We start from the raw sequence: 16,867 nt of genomic DNA on the forward strand, positions 1-16,867 counted from the left end.
TACTCGTTCCATGACTAGAAGCCTGTATCCAACTCCCCTTCGCCCATTTTGCCCATCCTCCCACCCTCCTCTCCTGTTCTTGATATTCTTAAGTTTTGTTTTCTCTCCATTTTTCTTCATCAGAGTTGTTTGGGATTGTCAAAGAAACACAATAGGCTTTGTTGATTTTGTATGATTTTGTATATAGCAACACCATTCTGACTGTAGTTGATGATCAGTATTCAGAGTTATAGTTATTGCATTTTTAAATTAAAGCAAGGATCTTATTTATTTATTTTTTTTTAAAGATTTTATTTATTTATTTGACAGAGAGAGACACAGCGAGAGAGGGAACATAAGCAGGGGGAGTGGGAGAGGGAGAAGCAGGCTTCCCGCTGAGCAGGGAGCCCGATGCGGGGCTCGATCCCAGGACCCTGGGATCATGACCTGAGCCGAAGGCAGACGCTTAACGACTGAGCCACCCAGGTGTCCCAAAGCAAGGATCTTATTATTATTATCCTTTTTATAGCCTTACTTTTGGGGGAACTAATTCCTACAGTCATTTACAGAATGCACAAGTGTTAAACTGATATTTGGCATATAGTGCTTAGTCCATTGTAGGCATTCAATAAATGTTTCTTGAGTAGGCATCTGTTGCATGCCTTATATGTGGAAAACATGCCAGATGCCATGAGGCCCACAAAGATGAAAAACATTGTCCTTGCATTTGAAAAACTAATCTTTTCTTTTTTTTCTTTTTTTGGTAAAGATTTTATTTATTTATTTGACAGAGACAGTGAGAGAGGGAACACAAGCAGGGGGAGTGGGAGAGGGAGAAGCAGGCTTCCCGCGGAGCAGGGAGCCCGATGCGGGGCTCGATCCCAGGACCCTGGGACCATGACCTGACACTTAATGACTGAGCACCCAAGCACCTCTTCTAACTAGTTTTGTAAGCTTTATAACATACACGATGTCTCACCTAATGGTGCTTTTTTAAAGTACTTTGACAAGAGGTATAGTTACATGGAAGAGGAGAAACCATTTTAACTAATTACCAAAATCATATTTTTCTGATTAACCTAGATACTCTTCCTCTTCAGTTTTAGTTTGTGAAATAGAAAATAAATTGGTAGAGCCTTTTGGGTTATAACTTGTCATCATGATCTCAATTGACTGATTCCTATGAATTCCATTTAGCTCTAGAAGAAGAAAACCTGTAATACAGGTATGTCTTTACTTTAGGTCAGTCTTCCCTCTCCCACCTTGTCTTTGTCACAGTAGTGATGGGGTATTCATTCAAGATTCTGTGCGACTTGTTTGATCTCCAAAACTTACGATAAATTAACTCTTCCAGTTTGGGAACGTTACTGATTTCTGGACTATCTTATTACCAAGGTTTTATGACCGCTAGAAAGATGTAGTAAGTTTGAACACTAACACTTTGCTTCTAAAATTTTGAATATCTACTCTTTCTTATAGGCTATAGAGAAACATCTTATTAAGAAGTCCCGAGGAGGTCTCACCTTTATTGGAGAATGGAAAAACGGGCACTTGGAAAAGAAGATGGGGCATTTGGCCTGTTTTGCTGGGGGAATGTTTGCACTGGGAGCAGATGGTTCCAGAATGGATAAAGCTGGTCATTATTTAGAGCTAGGGGCAGAAATTGCACGTACATGTCATGAATCATATGACAGAACTGGTAAGAGTATTAGTAACACTAACTACTTAATCTAACATAACCTCTAAGTTAAAAATATATCCAGGAGTTAGAAGGAAAATATATAGGTATTTTTCACTTTAAAATAGGTTACTCTAATACAGTAAATCATTTTCTTAAGAACTTGAATTTTAATTCTGGAAATGTGTTCTTGCATCATTTTTTAAAATTATTCTGAATTCTACTGATTTTATTAATAAAGATTTTGAAGAAATTTTTTTAATGACGAGAGGCGGGGCATTTGCGGATGTATGGGATGCCATTATTTATTTTAATATAGTAAGAATCCATTTTAGCCATTCATTTCAATGGCTTCTGTAAAACCAGTTACTTTTTAAAAGAACACAAAATTGGCTGATTGAGGTTACTTGCCTTGCATATCTTCTTGTGAAAATAAGAATGACCAAAATATAATAGTTATATTGAATATATAGTAGTCTTTTGGTCAGTTCACCAATAATTTTTGGGTTGAGATTGTGCCTAAGACTAAAAAGAGTTTTTTTAGGCAAATAGGTAATATTTCTGGGCTTCAGTGTCCTTACCTGGAAAATGAGCTGGTTCTCAATGGTGAAAAAGATTGTTCTTGGGAGTGAAAAAAAAAAAATCTTTTTTTTTTTTTTTAAATATATAAAGACTAGATAGATATGCAGTCATAGATAAACAGTGTATATTTATTAAAATTTCCTGGAGAGAGAAGGCAATCAGGTTTTTTAAAAAAGCCTGAAAAAGGATTGAGAAATACTGAAGTAGACCTTCCAAGATTTTTTTCTGGTTTTAAAAAAGTGTTTCTACCTGAAATAATGGAAAAAGAGTTCCCCAAAAGACGAAAAACTAGGAATTTCTGTTTGTGATTTCAGAAGTTGAATTGTTGCTTTTATGAAATAACTGAATTAACATTTTAGGATTATTTTGCCATCAGGTACCATGACACAGATATGAGTGGCTTAAAATTTATCCTAGTTCATCTTAGTTCATAAATCTGTCAGGTTATTTTTATATAATAAGGAATTGAACTTACGGTGAAATTGACCTTTCAGTTCCCTCAGTAACTAAGGGATTCCATTTCTTGACAAAATACAACTAAGTCAAAAGGACATTGAAGCAGATGTTAGAGTGGTTTAGTGTTGGTATATAGTACATATAAAGTTGGTGATCTAATTATAAATAGAAGCTAAATTATGTTGACTATATAGAGTATCAAATATATATTTAAAATACAGCTAAAATTAGTAAAACATTGAGGACCAGAATGGATATTCAGTGTGTGTACTAGGACCCATGATAATAAGACTTGTTAACGCAGATTTTGACCACAAATGAAATAATAGACGTAAAATAGTAGGATTTCATACAGCAGACATATTAAAAATATGATATACTGTTGTTATCATTAATTAATTCACTCCATTAAACATGAACACCTATGATGTGTCAAGCTTTATGCTGGATGCTTACAGATGAAAGTGTGAATAAGAGCTATCCCCTACCTTTGAGAAATTCATAGAATACCAGAGTTACGAGAGGATTCCCTGACTGTCACATTTCATAGAGACCTTGCAGATGCTGATATGAAGTACTGTGATACTGTAGAAAGGAAATGTGCCTAGGATTCAAAAATCCCACATTCCACTATTTATTATCTCTGAACCTTAGGCAACTCCTCATTTAACTTGCCTAATTCTCAGGTGCTCCATCTGCAAAAAATTGGAACAATAATACCTACCCTGTCTTCCTCAGTATGTTGTTATGAGTATAAGTGAAATTTTAAGCAATCCAGCCTATGGTTGTTGCAGTCATGCTGGTTCTGATGGTCAGTCTCACATGGCAAGTCAGTGAGTCTGGGACACTCTGCCATGGTATGCCCCAAAGATTACTATTTGATTTGTGTCCTGTATTTTCAAGTCTTTCACTGTTTTTACATATTTAATCTCAACTTAGATCCTTTAATTAAAAGGTACAGTCCTAGTGTTGCTTCTTTCCCACTTGGTTATTACATCTCCTGTGTTTTGGTATAGCTGTGCTATAATTTTTTGGCCGGCTTATTTAAAAATATCCATTCATTTTTTAGCAGTTATTCCACCTAAATTCATATGATAAGGACTTTGGAATTTCATTTTCATTTGTTATTGGAATTAGAATTAACATTAATGCAAAATTTGGTAATCCTCATATATTTCACCTTATTGATGAACGTGGTCCGCTGCTAAATAATTTAGCTAGGTTTGTAGGAAACATGGCTGAATCTGTTCATGAAACTGAGTAGTAGTTTAGTGTAGACCTTACTGTATCTACATGGGAAGCTAGGTTGATACATTGTTTTAGTTTATTTTGAGGTATAAGGCAGAATTGGTGCCAAACAAGATCTTAGACTTTCTTTTTTTTTTTTTTTAAAGACTTTATTTATTTATTTGAGAGAGAATGAGATAGAGAGAGAGCACATGAGAGGGGGGAGGGTCAATGGGAGAAGCAGACTCCCTCCTGAGCAAGGAGCCCGATGCGGGACTCGATCCTGGGACTCCAGGAGGATCTTAGACTTTCAAAATATAGTACTGTTCTTCCCCCCCCCCCCCGGGTTTCTAGATTAAAACAAAACCTACTGAATATGAATAAAATAATGAGTTATTTAATTTAATTTACTTCTTATTGAAGTTGGCTAAGGTCTTCCCTAGACCATGTGCTATTATATTTTGGGGGAAATTTTAATGTTTAGATACATACAACATATTCAGTGGACAAAAAATCCATTGGACATGAAGTTTTGGACATAACTCTTTTTTTCCTTAAAAGGAAGTTAATAGGAAAATAGTTTAAGTTCTTCCCTTACTGTTAGCCTACTGAAACTTTGGTCAGATCGCCTGTCCCAGAATATTCCTCATGCTTTTTTTATCTTTTGTTGACCTGAGATGCTTATTTTTCCCATCTCTACAGATTCTGCCTATCTGGAGGACTCCTATGACTTGCGAACTAATCTATGCCTTCTTTAAATGTATCTTTCACCATCTTACTATTGACCTTTGTCACATTTGATATTTTACTTTGATTTTTTTTTATTTGTGCATGTCTCTTACCTTTGCTTACATTATATGATTTTTGCATCCTCTTAGAGTTCTTTTTACCTAGGCACTAAATTATTTATGGTTTCAACTCAATTTTTACTTGCTGGCTTAGTTTCCTTTTAGAAATGAAGTACCAAATGTAAATGGGAAATTTAAGATAGAAAATAGAAATTAAGTGCAAGATAGATTGTTAGAAAATTATTTTTTACGATTCTTAAACAAAGGAACACCTAAGAAATAATGCCCTCAGAAACATGAAACCAGTGATTTTGACCAGCCTAATGGATGTAACTGGTATATAATTTAGGCTTGTACATTTTTATTTACCAACTCCTCACAAAGCAGATATATTCTCTTTCTGGTATGTTTTATTTGTGAAGTTATGAATGGCCAATAAGAGAGATACACTTTGTAGTGAGAAGTTTAAAATACTAGTTCCATGCAGCCAATTTCTACTTCCAACTCAGGCGATAATATCATTACAGAAATTATTGTCTAATTTAAAGTTAGCCTTAAGATTAACATTTGAAAACTCCATATGATCACCTCTTAGCACTCATTCTTTGAGAAAGGAAAAACATAAGAAATTTAGATAAAATTACTTCCTCTACGTTTTTATTGGATTGCCATCATCTCAGTTCTTAATGATGTTTGACTTTTATCATCATTTTAAAAGCATTTACTAAATGCCAAATCATATTTGATCATATACTGACCTTATCAATAAACTGGATAGAAGTTCTCTAACAAAAAATATTGATGAGTTGTTGGTTAATCCTAACCTCCAATCCCATTGAGGAGCTGGTAAAAGCTCTGTGTGCACACAAAGTTATGCATACAATTTCAGAGGCTTCTTGACAGAACACTGTTCTTCCAGAGCCTATCACAGAGTTCATGACCCTCAGGTTGAAAATCTCCTGCTTGAGTTCTGCTTTAGTTCTCTAAGACTTATCAGTCAACTCTTCTGCTCACATGTTTTGCTTTCAGTAGAACTATTTACCATTGGTACAATGTTTTTGGTTTTGTGTTTTTTCTTGGGGGTGATGGTTGGTGAGAAAGACCTGATTTTCACATTTGTATGGGATTAGTTAGAGCTTTACAGTGTCTCCCTTGTAGTGCTGAAATTTGGCCACAGCAACCCATGTCGTTCCAGCAACTATGGCATGATTCTGTTTGTGGTCTACCGGCATTATAGTTCTTGTTTTACCTTTTCTTTTCTGAGAAAATATAAAAATGTCTAGCATTTTTTGAAAGAGGTAAGAGACCTTGAAACTACCCATAAAAGGAAAGTAAAATGGCAGCTGAGAGTGGTAATTGTGTGTGAGTCCATCATCCCAGTGGAAGATGACTTTATACTGACCAGAGTTAGGGTGCTCGGTGTGATTAGAAAGAGGTTATTAAAAAGACTTTGATGTAGAGCTGTATTCTAGCCTTGAATGGAAATAATGTCATTCAAAAAATAGTATGTAGTGTTGAAATATATGTGTAATGGCCCTATTTTATTCAAACTGATAAATGGGGAATACTGATGAAATTCTTGGTGATTGACAGTTTGAATCTCTTCCTTGCTATATATACAGAGGCTATAGGAGAAAAGAGTTTATCTTTAAAACTGGTTTAAGTTTGAAAATATATTGCTTTTTATATATTATAGGGTGCTTGAAAAGAAAAGTATATAATCTACACCTAAATCTAATTCAAGATCCGAGCTCTAAAATGTTTCCTTACATATGTGTGTTATGTTAAAAGGACTTTAAAATTGTCCTGACTTAAAAAAAAAAAAAAAATTCTACACAGTACAGTTACTGTCTCATTTTATTTTGGAACAGAACAGAATATGTAATGTGCTTATGTCTAGCTTTGCATTTGTTGCCAGAGGATTACTAGACTCTTGTCAGTGTAGTTGGATTTAGCAGTATGTTGATGTACATCATGTATGAGACACATTTCATGTCAGAATAATAGGAATATTTATAGGGCTAGTATAAGAAAACCAAATGCAGATCTTTTGAAGTCACTGATTTTGCAAGACAGCAACAATAAAAATAAAATGAACATAGCTTTACCTTATACCCCATTCTTTCAGGGGAAGAAGCAGCTCTGGCGAACAAACACAAATGGTTCATTGTGCTCGTTTGTTTCTTTTGTCACGTTGCAGCATTAAAGCTGGGTCCTGAATCGTTCAAGTTTGATGGCGCAGTAGAGGCCGTGGCAGTCCGGCAGGCTGAAAAGTATTACATCCTCCGTCCAGAAGTAATTGAAACCTATTGGTACCTGTGGCGATTCACTCACGATCCAAGATACAGGCAGTGGGGCTGGGAAGCAGCACTGGTAAATGAGCCAGGATTTCATTTTATGTGCAAGAGCGTTAAATCAAGCCTTCCTGTAGTGCCATATGTCCTCATCCGTGTTACCTCATGTTCCGTAATTGTAGTGCTACTTTCATTTATCTGGTGGAAAAACTCTGTGACTCAATTTAAGTTTCAAGTTTCTTTCTTTTTTTTAAGATTTTATTTAGATTTGACCAGAGTTAGGGTGCTTGGTGTGATTAGAAAGAGGTTATTAAAAAGAGAGAGAGAGCACGAGCAGGGGAGGGAGGGGCAGAGGGAGAGGGATAATTTTACATAGACTCCCCCACTGAGCACAGAGCCTGTCCCTGTTGCGGGGCTCGATCCCAGGACCCTGAGATCATGACCTGAGCTGAAGTCAGATGCTCAACCAACTGAGCCACCCAGGCGCCCCTTAATTTAAGTTACTTTAGCAGTAGCAGTAAACCTTAGAATCCAGTTTAGTTCTTGATTAAAACTCTTTTCCTACTGGTGTTCACTCATTATTCTTTTTGAATAATAAAAAGTCATTTAAAAGGCATTATGGGTTTCAGTATGATTATACAGTTTCTTTACTTGCCGATTAAGGCTTAACCTCTAGAAAAAGCAAATCCTAAAACTGCCCAGACTCACAGCCTGGGTAGATTACCCACTATTCACTTCAGCTTGTGTTCCAAGTAATTTCTCAGTGGACCATCATAAGAAGAATCAATGAATTGTTAAAATTTTTCTAGATTGAAAGACTGTTTATTTACTTATCTTTTTATGAGACATTTTTACTGGTTAGTAAGTAAAGAAGGCAAGTGGTTTATTCTTAAAATAGCCTCTCAGAGAACCCAAGGTTATCAGTACCTAGGGAGGAAGAAAAATATTAGTCTTCTCATGAAAGTATAGCATATTCCCGGGAGTGAGGGAGTATTTTATTCTTTGAGATATACTAATTATGATAAATAGCAGTAATTATGATGAATATTCATATTTCAATTGTTTAACTTAAGCTTGCAGCCTAGTTAGAATGATGACATTCTAGGTGAGATAAATAGTGTTAGTAAATTTCTTTTTTTTTTTATTTATTTATTTATTTATTTTTCTATTCTAGTGTTAGTAAATTTCTTAGGTAAGAACATGCAAGATATGTTTTAGGGCAGAATGTAAACCAATTTATGTAAAAAGAAGGTTTCACAGTGGCAACCGGAGTATAAAGAACATGAACTGAAATAATTACACTTTAAATTCAAGTTTCAGAAGTATGCTGTGATGAGGAAAGGCAGGGGTGGAGACAAAAGAGGAGGATTTCCATCTTAAATAGAAGTTGCTTTCTTGTCCATCACAGGCCTCGCTGTTGGGTGGGAAGAAGGTGAAGGGAAGACAGGTATCTTGTATGCCTTCTGTAGCTTTAGCTCTTCCATTCACATCTTCAGACTTCCAAACTTGAGTATATTTGCACGAAAACTTGCCTTCAAGAAATGACTCTAAATGGCTTAAAGATTAGTCATGCCTCCCTGCTACTTTTGCAGTATCCTTAAACTGCTCTGATAGTTTTCTGGTGGTAGAGACACATGATCATTGCACGGAACATGGCATTTAAAAACTTTGAATTTAAAATATGTTTAAAATATTTAGATATAGAGACAGGGGCCCTGGGTATCTCAGTTGGTTGAACGGCCGACTCTTGATTTCAGCTCAGGTCATGATCTCAGGGGCCTGGGATTGAGCCCTTTGTTGGGCTCCATGCTCAGTGGGGAGTCTGCTTAAAGATTCTCTCTCCCTCTCTCTCTGCCCCTCCCCTCACACGTGCACACACCCTCTGTCCTCTCTCTCTCAAATCTTTAAAAAAAAAACATTTAGATAGAGAAAAATACCAAACTCTTTGGTAAGAAGACTTTTAAAACCCAGCTATAGTAAAAATGGAACTATATAAAAATGAATAGCTTGATTAAATAAAAACTTCCAGTGTTAATTAGCTTTTCATTAGAAAGGAGGAAGGTCAGAAGAATAAGAAAGGTGGCAAGATTAGGAACAAGAGCCATGGCAGTAATGATTAAATAACTGTACCTTCATTTGACAGTATCTCAGGGTTAGGTAGAGTAGAGAAAGAAAAGAACCACATGTGATCAACTTCTCATGAATGGCTATTTTTGAAGTGATACACCTGCATAAGCAGGATATTTGGGTTTTGAATGGGTGCCTTTTGATTCAGTGTGTTTTATTTAGAGATGTTCAGAGATACATGAAGAGATCTAAATTAAGAATTTATCTCCCACGCTGGGCAGTAGAGCACAGTCGTTAATAATAATGTGGAGCAAATTATTACTCTTTGCCTTAGTTTTCCAATCTGAAGTAGAGCCTATTAAGACAAGCTCATGGGGGGCGCCTGGGTGGCTCAGTTGGTTAAGCGACTGCCTTCAGCTCAGGTCATGATCCTGGAGTCCCGGGATCGAGTCCCACATCAGGCTCCCTGCTCAGTGGGGGGTCTGCTTCTCCCTCTGACCCTCTTCCCTCTCTTGCTATCTGTCTCTCATTCTCTCTCTCTCAAATAAATAAATAAAATCTATAAAAAAAAAAAAAACAAGCTCATGGGTTATTAGAGATTTAAATGTTAATACATGTGAAGCCTTTAGAAGAGCCTTTAGCATATAGCAAAAACTTCATAATGGTTAGCTCTTAATATTGTAATTATTGTAAAAGGCGAAAGATTTATGTGATCTGAAGAGAAACCAGAGTATAATATTGTATTTATTGTAGTAGGTACGTGGGTGGGTACTTCCTGCCAGTTGGTACCACCTGTAATACCTAACTTGTAACTTAATGTCTATTATACAGTATGTTTGCAGTGAATATTACCTCATTGCTATTACTATGGAGAGCTCCTAGGTAGTACTTTTTTAAGCATGTTTTGTATTGTTTATCCTTAGAAGTGAAAAAAATTGCCTTTAAAATTTAATTCAGACTGGCCTCCCCGATTTGTCAAAATTAATAAGGCTTTATTGTGCTAGATAGGTCTCTAATTCCATGTGAATAGCCCAAACTTGACTTTCCTAAGTGGGAAAATGTAAGATGTTTTTAAAAGATTAAAGAGTTGGGGCGCCTGGGTGGCTCAGTCGTTAAGCGTCTGCCTTCGGCTCAGGTCATGATCCCAGGGTCCGGGGATCGAGCCCCGCATCAGGCTCCCTGCTCAGCGGGAAGCCTGCTTCTCCCTCTCCCACTCCCCCTGCTTGTGTTCCCTCTCTCGCTGTGTCTCTCTCTCTGTCAAATAAATAAATAAAATCTTAAAAAAAAAAAAAAAAAAAGATTAAAGAATTTTGGAGAGGGAAAATTTCCACAGGAAACAGGATACCTCAGTTAATTTTTCCAGTGTGAGAATATTTCCATTTGATAATAAATCTTATTCTTAACCTGTCAAATTCTCTTATAGATCTTTGTGAACTTTTGACCATGGTTTCTTAATTTGTCCTTCGAAACTTGAAATTCTGTGGAACTGATTCTTTTGTCTGATCTCTTTCATAGGCTATTGAAAAGTATTGCCGAGTCAGTGGTGGATTTTCTGGGGTGAAGGATGTGTATTCTTCTACTCCTACACATGATGATGTACAACAGAGCTTCTTTCTTGCTGAAACGTTAAAGTAAGTAGGTGCCTTTAAAAATTTTTTTATTGTAGGCTGGTTTTGCTGTATGATCACTACATGATGAATTATGACTATGTGGTATGTTACACCAGATTTTATTACAAGTATCTTTTTATGTAATTGGTTCTTAAGTTTTTAGCTGCATCTCAAGAAGAATGACTTTAACTATGAGGTAGATATTTTGTCAAATAAGAGTTTAGTACCTTCATTTTGTCTTTGGCTCTGTGGTGTGCATTAGAATCCCCTGGAAGACTCCTGAAAACATACATCACTGGGCCATACCTGCAGAGTTTCTGATTCAGTAGGTCTAGGGCGAAACCTAAGAATTTGCATTTCTGACAAACTCCCAGCTGATACTGGTGATGCGGGTCCTGGGACCACCCCTGAACTTCTTGCTTTGGCTAATGAAATCAGTTCAGAATAATCATGGAGTTTTGAAGGTACTAGAGGGTATATGATCATAGTCATGCATCCTCCCTGTGAGGTTTCCTATAAAGATACACATAAAAGGAAGAGTGGGAAAAAAAAGACAGCTATTATTTGAGCTTACTCAGAACTCCAGGCAGAGCTCTCTAAACTGACCTGGAAGAAGGTGGAGACCTGAAATGTGTCCACTTCCCTAAGGACCTACAAAGTAAGTATCTTTTGATATACCCTCTCTTAAATTTCATACATTTCCTGTCTACCTACCTGAATGCTTCATAAACTGTCATTTCATTTGCTCAAAAAAATGTTTATTTCCAGGCATTGTTGAGGTTACTTATGGATATATCCGTAGAGAAAAAGGACAAAAATCCCTAGCCTCCCACGGTCTATATTCTAGTATACTTGTAGCTGACATTTTGGGACATTAAAATTGAAAGGTACATATCTCAAACTAAGTTTCTTATCCTAAATGGCCATCTTATTCCAGTTTTTCTTTTATATTATCCCTAGTACTCTTCTTTTCCCATCTTTTCAGCTTCTACATTATAAAGTTATTTCTTTTTTCTCTAATATATCACTAAGTCTTTATGATTCCTGTTACACTGTTTCTTTATTTTGCCCCCTCCTTTCATATCTGTGACCGACCCTAAACCAGGCCCTTATTGCCACTGATGGTTTAGAACATCTGCTTGGTAGTCAGCCCCCGGCCTCGGGTCACCCCTTATCCCTTGTGGGATTCACCCTGTGTGATGAGGCTGAGACCGTGTGAGACAGAGCACTGGGCGAAAAGGTAAAACCACAGCAGCTTGAGTTATATACTTGCTACACCCTAGCTGGATGAGCCTGTCAAAATAAATTTTCTCTGCCTTCTGTTTTCATATCCATAAACTGTGGAATTTGACCTAAATTATGTAGGATCTCTCTTGCCTTTTTTAGACCAGGAAAATTGTAAGGATAGCACAGTGAATGTTTGTGTATCCTTCATCTAGATTTACCTATTGCTAACTTTTGCCACACTCCTCTACCCCTGTGTGTATATGTCTGTGTACATGTACACATATACATGGTTTTACTTATTTTTAAAAATTATTTGTTTGCACTCTAATTTGAGAGTTAGCAGCATTCTGATACTTAACACAAGAGTTTGGGAGGAAGGGGAATAATCCTACATGATCACAGTGCATTTTTAGTACATTTGTGAAACTTAACGAGCCTACAGTACTGTTGTTTAATACATAATCCACTTTCAGATGTCTCCGTTGTTCTAATAATGTACTCACAACTATTTATTTATTTATATATTTATTTATTTTTTAAAGATTTTATTTATTTATTTGACAGAGAGAGACACAGGGAGAGAGGGGCACAAGCAGGCAGAGGGAGTGGGAGAGGGAGAAGCAGGCTCCCGGCTGAGCAGGGAGCCCGATGCGGGGCTCAATCCCAGGACCCTGGGATCATGACCTGAGCCGAAGGCAGACGCTTAACGACTGAGCCACCCAAGCGCCCCACAACTATTTATTTTTAACTCCAGTCTCGGATCCAACAAAGGATCATTTGTTGCATTTGGTTGTTGTGTCTCTAGTTTTCTTTAACCTAGAGCATAGTGTTCCTGTTTTGCCTCTGTCTTTTATGACACTGACATAAATATTCATGCTAGTTGCTCTGGAGAATGTCCCTCAGTTTAGATATTTGTGATTTGTTTCTTTTCTTTTCTTTTTTTTTTTTTTAAAGATTTTATTTATTTGACAGAGAGAGACAGCGAGAGAGGGAACACAAGCAGGGGGAGTGGGAGAGGGAGAAGCAGGCTTCCCGTTGAGCAGGGAGCCCAATGTGGGGCTCGATCCCAGGACCCTGGGATCATGACCTGAGCTGAAGGCAGTTTCTTCATGATCGGACTTAGGTTAAACGTTTTGGGCATGAATATCGTATAGATGATGTGTCCTCATTGCATCCTCTAAAGAGGCACATAATAATAGGTTAGCCCATTACTGGTGACTCTTAAGTTTGATCGTAAGGTTAGATTTGATTACAAGGTCATGTAAAGAGTCTTTTTTGTTTTTGTAAGTGATAAGTGATCTGTGGAGTAATAACACCCTGACTGGGTGAATATCCTTTTTCCAGCAGTCTTTCACCCAGTGTTATTAGGATCTTGCTCAATGAACTGTTACTGTAGTAGTGGTAAAATGCTAATTTGGAGGCTTCTTCTAGTGTTAAAAAGAAATTACTTTATTTTCAATATTCCTATACCATTTTCTTCACGTCACTCTCCTGCTCAGAAAGCTACAGCTCAAAAAGTTCATCTCTAGCTTCATTTCTCATTTCTTTTGCTATAGATTCTATTCTTAAATCAAGCTAATCTGTAGTCCAATATATATATATTTGCATTTCATTGTCTACTTCATATTTCATTGGCTCTGGCAGGAATGCCTTTACCATTTTTATCAATTCCCCTCTCTTATTTCTAAATTCAGTTCAGATCTCATCTCTTACAAATTGGCTTTCATAATTAATTCTCAAATTCCTCATCAATATAGACCTTGAGTACTTTTAGTACATGGTATAGGGCTGCAAACATGTGCCATGCTGCCTTTCCCTTTCCAGTACATACATGGAATATCACCAGATCACTAGTTGACCTTGGTACTTTTCACTGCTGAGTTCGGGAAGAATCCTTCTGAACACAGCATTCTAGGTAACCAGTTATACATATATATATATATATATATATATTATATATATATGTATGTATAAATAACTACTATATATATATAAAACTATAATATTCAACTTTCAGAAAAACACATATACATTTGGATCAATAAAAGTGAAAAAATCAAGTAAGAACAATCATACAGGTAATTATAACAAAATCTAGGCTAAGGAAATTATCACAGTTGAGTACTGCATTCAGCACTGAGCTTCCTTGTAGCTAAAGCAAAAAGGAAGCATTTTGTTCAGTGTCATTCTCATCTTTGTGAGTTGGGAGAACATGTTACCTTAACAAATGAGACAAAATTTTTTCTTACCACTAAATTATCAGATGACTTAATTTGATAGCTCATTATTAAAGACTGAACTATTAGATGAAGCACATAAAAATGCCCTTTTTATAAGTCAGAAAGAGTTGAATACTGCCAATTTTACACGGTTCAACCTAGTACATAATGGCAATTATCTTCAAACAGTGATGTTATAGAAGATGTCAGACTCTTAATATGACTTATTCTTTAAAAACTGATGGCATAATATAGAATGCATTTGAATCAAGACATTTCTCTGAAGACTAATGTAGGTTTATATTTTTCTTACTATTAAGACAGAGCTTAAAACTCTATAGCAGAATGAAGATTAGTATGATTTCATAGATTTTTCTCAAATACCAATTAAGGCTTTTGTCAGAAGCTGAGTAACTGTTAACTGAAGATTGCATATTCTATCAAGTGGTTCACATTTATTGTTAATTCATTAAGGGGCAATAATCCATAAGTTTTAGCTACCAGAGATGGCAGCTGATTAGGTTGGCAGTGGCGAAGTTAAATATAAAAGCCTGTGTTCTTGACCTACTTGAGGGTCATTTAACCTTTTACATATTGTTGGGATGCTGTACTGTAGACGGACTATAGCTATAGCTAGACATTTTTCTCCAGAAGATAAGATGCTGTGCCCTCTGTTTCTTTGTTTCCCTGAGTAGTTGCCAATTTGTTTATTCCTATAGCATATATACTGATAGCACAATAAAAACTATGTAATCAGTAAGGTCAGAGATAGATTAAAACTCTTACATTCTAACAGAGGAAATAAAACACATGCAGATTTGTAGAAAATGTTAAATATAGTAAGTGCATAAGAGAAATGTTAATAAAGTGAGCAAGTCTTCTGGAGGAGAGTTTGCTTAACCTAGAAAGCATAAAGGAAGAATTCATGGAAGTGGTGGCATTTAAACCAGACTTGAAGGCACGATGAGTAGAGTAGGATGAATTCGTATTTGGGGAGGCAGACAGTAAATTATTAAGGATGAGATACAAGCACTCTTTAGTGTAACTGACGGATGCTAGTATCTTATTAGATATAGAGAGATTCGGAAAGAAGGAACGGTAAGATATAACATTAAAGTTTTCAGTGTGGGTAACTGTAAGGATTACGACACCAAGTTGCAAGAAGAAATAGATTTTCAGAAAAGATAATGAGTTACTTTTGACATATGTTCCCAAGAGGCATTTGAAAATATAGATCTGGAGCTCAAAATACAAATTCAGGAAGATTTTTAAGGATGAAGAGAAAAGAAAGCATGTATCTGATCCTTTGAAGATGCCTACATGTAACAAAGGTGTTCCAGGTTAGCCTGGCAGAGTGAACACCTGCATTTATCCTCCACTCTCTCTTGAAAGCCATTAAAATGATTATAGAGGGCTAAGAAGGTGTAAAGAACTAGGACCAAAAAGATGGAAAGAAATCAGCAGCGGACAAGAGATGTCAGCAGATTTTTAGAAGATGGAAAACAGAAAGCTAAAGTATCTACAGCAGGAGGAGTTAATTGAAAACAAACTGGTGAGTGCTTCAGAACCTTGGAAAGACCCAAGACTGCAGGGTGCGTGGTAGGATTGAACACTGTGGAATTTTTATATAAGTTTATATAAGGAGTAGCTAGAGCCCAAGTTCACCCCTGCCTCATCTCTACCATGAATGAAACTAGAGATTTTTTTGTCTGAAGAGGTCAAATGATGGAGGCTGTGGACTTAGGGATGCCAGGCACAGCTGAAAACAGACAGGAGGTTGGAGGGTTCCCTTCTAGGAAATGGATTAGTCTACAAAAAGAAAAACTAGAGATACTGCTACAGTGAGGTTCCCTCAGCAAAATGGTCACCACATCCTCCCCCGCCCCCCAGTGGTGCAGCCACCAGTAAATGCCAACATGCCTACAGTTTCTAATCAGCTGTTAGGGGCCTCGCTTTTAAATATTAATGGGCGTACTGACTTAGAAATATTTATCAAACTAGATATGTATGTACACTTAGAGTTTTTAAAGTTTATTTAAAAAACAAAATATGAATACAACAAGGTAATTCAAGAAAATATCCCAGAAGTGAAGGACATGAGTTTCCAGATTGAAAGCAGCCATCAGGATTCTAGCACAGTGGATGAAAACACCCATACCAAGGCACAATGCTGTATTCAGACTCCTTGGGGTAAAGGAAAGATTGAACAGCCTCCAAAGAGAGAGGGAATAAAAGTCTTGGAATAATGATCTGACATCAGGATGGCTTCAGATTCTTCAAAAACAACAGTGAAAGCTAGAAGCAGTGGAGCGGTTCATTCAAAATTATGAGAGAAAATTAATTCCAACTTAGAATTTCAAGTTTCTAGCCATGCAAGGTCTCAAAAGTCTACTTTCTAATTAGTTAATGCCTTGGAGGATATATGCTATCAAAACTGAGTATAAACCAAAACAGAAGACATGAGATGTAGGGAACAAGTGAAAGGAAGATCAAGAGGGTTATCAGTCTAGATTGAATGTGACAGAAGGCTCCGGAGAGATTTTCTCAAGATTAAATTTATAGGATGTTTCTACCTGAGTATTTTAAAAGGAGATTTAGACAATTGAAGATTTTGGTGTATTATTAGTAATAAATACAAGGCAGTCTGCTTTTTAGGTGAGGGGAGGAATTATGTAAGAAAAGAAAAGCCTGAATAGCTTTCAGCTAAGGGGGAATTGCTTAACTTGAAGCCTTTTGTCTG

The 16,867-nt window shown here is 36.5% G+C and overlaps 1 protein-coding gene across 4 annotated transcripts in view; it reads left to right on the forward strand.

Moving 5' to 3' along the window:
- The window catches only part of LOC102735455 (mannosyl-oligosaccharide 1,2-alpha-mannosidase IB), an 85,843-nt gene that overhangs the window by 27,469 nt on the left and 41,507 nt on the right, over positions 1-16,867 (forward strand). For 2 of the 4 annotated variants that reach the window (XM_081815766.1, XM_081815767.1), the window contains exons 4-6: positions 1,459-1,678; positions 6,911-7,005; positions 10,587-10,702. In XM_081815766.1, coding sequence (XP_081671892.1) covers positions 1,459-1,678; positions 6,911-7,005; positions 10,587-10,702 — 431 coding nt within the window. Of the gene's footprint in view, positions 1-1,458; positions 1,679-6,910; positions 7,084-10,586; positions 10,703-16,867 lie in introns of all 4 variants that reach the window. The other 2 variants (XM_081815764.1, XM_081815765.1) reach the window with 1 other exon arrangement.

Source organism: Leptonychotes weddellii, chromosome 4 (genome assembly GCF_054177405.1).
Source record: "Leptonychotes weddellii isolate Sample4059 chromosome 4, ASM5417740v2, whole genome shotgun sequence".
Lineage (NCBI taxonomy): Eukaryota > Metazoa > Chordata > Mammalia > Carnivora > Phocidae > Leptonychotes > Leptonychotes weddellii.